This window comes from Corylus avellana, chromosome 7 (genome assembly GCF_965113065.1).
Source record: "Corylus avellana chromosome 7, dhCorAvel1.hap1.2, whole genome shotgun sequence".
In the NCBI taxonomy this organism is placed as follows: Eukaryota; Viridiplantae; Streptophyta; class Magnoliopsida; order Fagales; family Betulaceae; genus Corylus; species Corylus avellana.
The window spans coordinates 612,613-618,951 of record NC_142496.1 but is presented as its reverse complement, the minus strand read 5'-3'; the positions used below and the strand labels follow the sequence as shown (position 1 = coordinate 618,951).

At 33.8% G+C, this 6,339-nt stretch overlaps 1 protein-coding gene across 1 annotated transcript; it reads right to left on the bottom strand.

Annotated features, from left to right (window-relative positions):
• Positions 1-526: 526 nt before the first annotated feature.
• LOC132184854 (uncharacterized) lies at positions 527-2,379 on the bottom strand. The gene is made up of 5 exons (XM_059598631.2): positions 2,044-2,379; positions 1,880-1,929; positions 1,706-1,772; positions 1,116-1,183; positions 527-981 (listed from the first exon to the last, which is right to left on the bottom strand). Exons 1-5 carry the CDS (start codon positions 2,105-2,107, stop codon positions 829-831), a joined length of 402 nt encoding a protein of 133 aa, XP_059454614.2. The 5' UTR covers positions 2,108-2,379; the 3' UTR covers positions 527-828.
• Between the last annotated feature and the right edge of the window lie 3,960 nt (positions 2,380-6,339).

The following is a 6,339-nucleotide window of genomic DNA, read 5'->3' as shown; positions in this document are numbered from 1 at the left end:
ACATAATGAACCACACCTACTTCATTGACCAAAGCCCCTTTCTACTTTCTAATGCCCCCCTTTCTTTTGGAGTTTATCTATAGCATATTTTGCATTCTCTCAACATTTTTTCATCAGCATATTCAATTGATACAACATGTTTGAATAGTAAATTGAGCATGTCACGTTAACATCACATCCCATCAACTGAATCGTTAAAAGAATGATTCGACCATTTCGACAGTCACCCAATAAACGTTTGAAATATAAGGTATTGCATTGAACCTTAATCCCACTTTTTTTTTTAATGACCCATGGCCCCCTCTGGAATGAATGAGAATTTGTTACATAAGCAACTTGGCATATGATTGTACTGATTGATTTGAGACTAAACTAATTAATGTCAAAGTCATCCCTTTATGGGGTTTTCAACTTTTGAGGGAGCAAAAGAAGGGCAACTTTTGCTATCCTTGTCTCAATTTTGTTTTATTTCCTCCCTACGATGCACAACCAGATAGGCAGATACAGAAGAAGCCGACACAGAAAATGCATATAATTAAACTGATATTATTAATTACTATTTTTTTTTCTTTTTCTTTTGGCTTTTCATTGTTACAATGCCTTGTAATCCCCTCCAAGTGCCTAATTATGACTCAATCATCGCATGATAGTTTAAAGACTAAACAATAAAAATAGAAATATTGTATGTACAAAATTAATCAATCCTAACCCTCAAAAACTGCAGCATTTCTGTAATGCTGTCCAACTTCTAATCCCCTTTTATTATCCTAATACTTCTACTTCTACTTTTTCTTCTTTCTTTTTTCTTTTTTAAAAAATTCCCAACACTCAATTGTGTATTGGAGGTTTTCGCTTTGCTGGAGAATAGTCCATCTCAGATATGAGGTCTGCAGGAAAGTGGTCGTTGCCAATCTCATGGTGCTCAGCAGTAGGCCTCCCATTAACACTGAAATTCTCTTTCTCTTCATGCTTCTCATGATTCTGTGGATGAAGTATATATGTATTATATAATCATATACAAGAAGAATGAAGAATATTATGGGGAGGGTAATTAATTAATTAATTTTCATCTAATTCTATCTGTGGAAACTTATTTGTCTTAATAAAAGACAGACCTTTGATGTGGTGGTGGTGGTGGTGGTGGTAGTAGAAGTGGCTGTATTAATAAGTTTTCTATTCTTTCCTGCAACAATAGACATGAGGAAACCAATTTAGATATCATATATATGGGACTTCTCTGCTAAAAAAATTGCTTTTTTCATAACCTTTTGTGGGTCTACTGCAAAATTTAAAGCATATATATATATATAACCCATATAAATTATATAATTAATGCTCCAAGTAACGTATAAAGAACATTAGTCAGAGAAGTAGATGATTTCTTTGTGACATGAATCCTTTTCTAGATAAGTACATGGTCATGAGGTTTGAATCTTCTGAAACTTAACCCAACTCTTCAGTCAATCCTAAAGGGAAACAAAATAGAGGAAGAGCTTTGCACGGTGCCTCGGGGATCTAGCCGGGGCGAAATCCCGGATGCTTAAAAGGTCATCAAAAAAGAAGAAGAAGAAAATAGAGGGAGATCAAACTAGCTAGTGATGCCTAGGTCTGTGACTCCTAGGTCCATAGTAATCTTCATGAATGCTTGGTAACCAGTGGTGAGATTTCTTGGACAGTACTCTAGAAACTCTTTTCTTCATGGTACCTGAACAGTGCTCCCCATCTTTGCAGAGAATCCTTTCTGTTATCAGAGCATTTCCATCAGCTGCTTCCTGCATTCAGTGACAGGTATTTGAGCATCAAAACAGGAAGATATATAAATGAAGAAAAAATAAATCCATTTCATGAAAGACAAAAGTAGTGAAAATATTTCACCCACATGTTGTTTCTGTTGCCCAAGTGACATGAACATCTTATCCAAGCGGATCCCTTCACAAAAGAAACAAACTACATTACAAACCCAAATCTTATATGATGCCACAACAGGACACAACTCTAATGCTCATAAGATATGTATATATATATACATGTTTGCATATATACCTTGAGCCTCATGAGAAAGCCGAAGGCACAAAAGCAGAAGAGAGAGTGCTAGAAAAGGCCTCATAGGATTGAGAAAAGTTGGAAGATATGAAAGGATATAAAGCAGATTTGTAACACCTAAGATGAAGAAGAGAAGTAGGGGTTTTCCTCTTCGTTTTTCTTTCTTTCTTCTTCTTCTTCTTCTTCTTCTTCTAAATTGACTGTGTAGCTTGTGACTGGTCGCTAGCTAGCATGGGGAATGCGTGCTTAAATATACAGACGGTCATGGGGCCCGCATCAACTTCTCTAGCATCAACTTCTCTAGCATCAACTTAGAATAGGGTTTTTCTTCCACCTTTCTTTTATTTTCTTTTGTCTTCCCTCTACATAGTGTAACTATTTGTCAAACGAAATGACTACTCATTTGGGCACCTCATAATTCAATAAAGGAGGAATAAGGATAGAGGTGGCAATTAATTCGAATTATATATATATATATATATATATATATATATATATATATAACTTAATCTATTTAACCAAACAAGTCATACTTTAACCCTAACTCGTTTATTTAGCGTTGGATTCGAGTCATGTTGTGTTAATGCATGAGTATAAAACTATATAGGTTAACCATATAACCTGATTCATTTAATCAAATGGGTATGACCCATCAACTATAATTCATTAATTTTGTATCGAGTTCGTATCGAATTTGCGGATCATATAAAAAGCTTGTCATCCCTACCTTCTAGCTATTGGGGTCTTGTTCTTGTTGAATTTGGGAGTGCTCAAATTAACTACAAATAAATTACATTAGAGTAAAAAAAGTTATTTTAAGCATTTCCTTAATTAGCTAGATGGAATTTGATTCCAATAATTATCTGTTTGGATTGTAGTGCAATTAATTCGAGTAGGCAATTGAGAGAGGCCACCAATGAGGCCCATGTGCTGAGTAGGTCTTGGACATACTACAATTTGGACCGCTCCAAACTTGTTCGGACACATACACTATCAAAAATATCTTTTATGTCGGGGTCGGACAAACTGCAATCTCTTTCTTGTTCTTGAGTAGGTCTGGATTGCAGCCATGCCATGGCCCATTCTTTTTTTTGTGTACTTATAATGCATTCAACCATGTTAATTAGTAGACCTCTATGAAAGCTAGCTTTTTAGGCTTTGGTCTGGTTTCTTTCCATGCAATATTCACACCTGCAGGTCAGGCTGCAGGATCTCCTCCTTGGATTAGACAATTTGATTTGCCCATGCAGTGCTAAGCATTGATCATCTTCATCTCTGCTAACCTTATTGCCATCTTTTGGCTAGTCAACTACTTTTACACTTTCATGATTAATCAAATCAGATGGCTCTCAATATGCATGCAGGGTATTTCCCTTATGAGTGAGTAATTAAATCAGACGGCTACGTCATGATGCATGCTGTGCTGTATCTCGGCAGTGGAATGTCTTTTACATGGGGAAGATTGGGAGAGGGATGGGACACCTTGATAAATCTTATCCTGAACCAAAGGACAATTCAAGGCTGTTTGGTAAATATTTCCTTCATTTTTTTATTCCCCACATAATCTTGGAATTTAAATGCTATAAATTTCAAAATAGATGCAACTTCTTTCTTAAAGATAAATCAACGTTATAGGCTTTCCATTAGGAAAAGACTTCTAAAATTGATGTGGAAAAAGATCAATTGTTTAGGTACTACTTCACATAGGGAGTAGGGACTCAATTAATATCAAGCATGTGCATTATTTAATCATTTCTTTTAGACTCTGGGGCACATGCACAAGAGATAGAAGACTTATTGATCATTATATTTGTGAATATTACTCTTGTTTTGGCTTCTCATTGGTAGCTGCGAAGTTAGTGATCATTCTCTTTCAAAAGGTACTATAATACCCAACTATTCTATGGTTCCGAATGTTCTGAGTTTTTGCTATCTCGATTGCTAATAATTTAGATAGTAAATGTAAAAGAGTCATTATATCTCATGTATCCGAGTAGGGAATGGATTGTTTGAGATCTGTTTGGACAGAACTCTCTTATATTTACTGCTTGAAGTATTAACAATTTGAACAACAAAATTGCTCGACTATTCTAGAGTACTCACTTGATGTACTTAATAATTTTATAAAGTGGGAAAAGAAAAAGGGTAGTGCCATGATTAGTACATCATGAAAACAGATCAGATTTGGTTGTGTTTTGTTTTCTGGAATATGTCTAACATACAGACTGGATTTTACCAATAGTGGTGACACTTTAGAAACATTCTTTAGAAACCTTGTATACTTTATTCATCACTACTGGTGAATGTGACCAACTTTAAAATTTTGAACTTAGAACAATTAAAGTTTAGGTTTATAATTTTGAATGTACCTAAAACAAATGCACTGAATTTGAATCTGCAATGAAATGGTTCGTTTTAGAATACGTTTGCCCCCGTGATTTTACATTCTAAACATTCGTATTTAAACAAAAATCACATAAACATCACTATTTTATAAATCTTATTGAACGTTTAATTGCATTTTTAAAAATCACGCTTTCATAACTACGTTTTGAATCAACAACTACATTGAACCTCAATCTTTTGAAATTTTAAATACTTCTGGTTTCTTGAAAGGAGAACTTCCACCATTTGGGAGTAATTAACTTGTTATATATATATATATATACATAGGCTATAGGGCATCTTTTTCTTTCTATTAAGCAAATGCCATGCATAAAAGGACTAAGGACTTATGGTTATGGGGTCAAGAAAACATAATGTTCAAATGAGTCCAAGATATCAAAACTTAAAAGAAGGAGTTAAGAACTTTTGGCCGACAAAGAGACATTACATGATGTTTTTTTAGGACTTACCAGAATAGATTGGTCCACTTATGTAGGAAAAACAAACAAACAAAATAAATAAGGCCTTTCTCTTTGCTCTGGGAGTAATGTTTTGTGTTTCTATGTCTGGTCCCAAAGTCACAGCGTCCAAACAGTACACTCAAACAATAAATGAAAAGAAAAAACAAAAAATAATTAAACAATCTTTAAGCATTGGCTTCCCATAAGATTGAAAGTTCCAAATAATGAAGTACTCTAGAACCTCCATCTAATAATTAATGGTAGTTCTATTCTTTTGGGGTCATTAAGATTATAATAAGTATAGAGGTGAAAATAACTATAGGGACCAAGTCAATAGGCTTATTTGGTAGAAATGAATAACTTTCTACTTGAATTTTAGGGAATCAGGCAAAAAAATAACAGAGGAGAGTGCAGGATCCGAGTGTTCCGAACAGCCAAAAGTGTAGGGCTTATAACTTGCTCAGAGCACTCGAGCTCTGCTCCACTCTCTCATTTTTCTGTCCAAATTCATTAAAATTCAAACAAAAAATTTCAAAAAATTTGAATACAGTAAAAATTAGAGAAAATGAATTGCATGCATCAGCTAGGTGATTGAAATGAATTTGAATCTCAATCCAGCCAACAATATAAGTGGATCTCTATGTGACCCATTTATCCAAACACGTGCACGAACTGCCTGAAACCTACTAAGGCAAGTGAGTTTTACAAGAATTCCCTCATATTTACTATCCCAATCTAGACAACAAATCCAATTGGAATCTACTTTTGTTGTCAAAAGTTTGCCTCATAACTTCATTTTGTTTATTTCCCGGGTTATCTTTCAGTTGCATTTATCGAGGAATCATTGCCAAGTTGATTCCGGATTGCCATTAAAAAAATGAGCAGTGTTTTGTTGCATTGATTTCGAACTTATTATTTGTATGGGAATTAAGAATGTGCATAATATAGTAATTCATAAATGCACGACAAAGGTACAGTTGAACAAATAGACAGCTCCTTTTAATTTAATTTAATTCAAACCATGCAAATGCACCCCACTTAACGTGTTGCACACTTTTGTAACAAATTATTATTATTTATTTATTTCTCTCCCAGAATTTATTTTGCTGTTCTGCACAGACTGCACATTCCTTAAAACCTGCTCCTCAACTTGATGAATTTATGAATTCAATATTAATTATACGATTCATGTTAGGTCTATTAATATAGACTTTATTATTATTTATTTAATTACAAAACATGGTTGTTTAGGATCCCAACAATTTTTACGTCGAAATACTTAGAAAATGTCACTTACTATAGTTTAAAATTAAGTATATTTTCATTGAGTTTTTTCTTTTTATGTTATAAAAAAGCTTTGAACTGAAAACTATCTTTTGATTTTTTAAAGAAGAAGCGTCTCTATAAAAGTGAAGAATAAACTTTTTGAAAAGAAAATTCTTTCTAAATT

What these genes read in the sequence shown, in the direction of transcription:
- LOC132184854 (XM_059598631.2), bottom strand. Translation starts at nt 2,107, where the DNA reads ATGAGGCCTTTTCTAGCACTCTCTCTTCTGCTTTTGTGCCTTCGGCTT. An exon ending in TTGGGCAACAGAAACAACAT is followed by an intron (nt 1,773 to 1,879) that starts GTGGGTGAAATA and finishes CACTGAATGCAG; the next exon opens with GAAGCAGCTGATGGAAATGC. An exon ending in AGATGGGGAGCACTGTTCAG is followed by an intron (nt 1,184 to 1,705) that starts GTACCATGAAGA and finishes CTATTGTTGCAG; the next exon opens with GAAAGAATAGAAAACTTATT.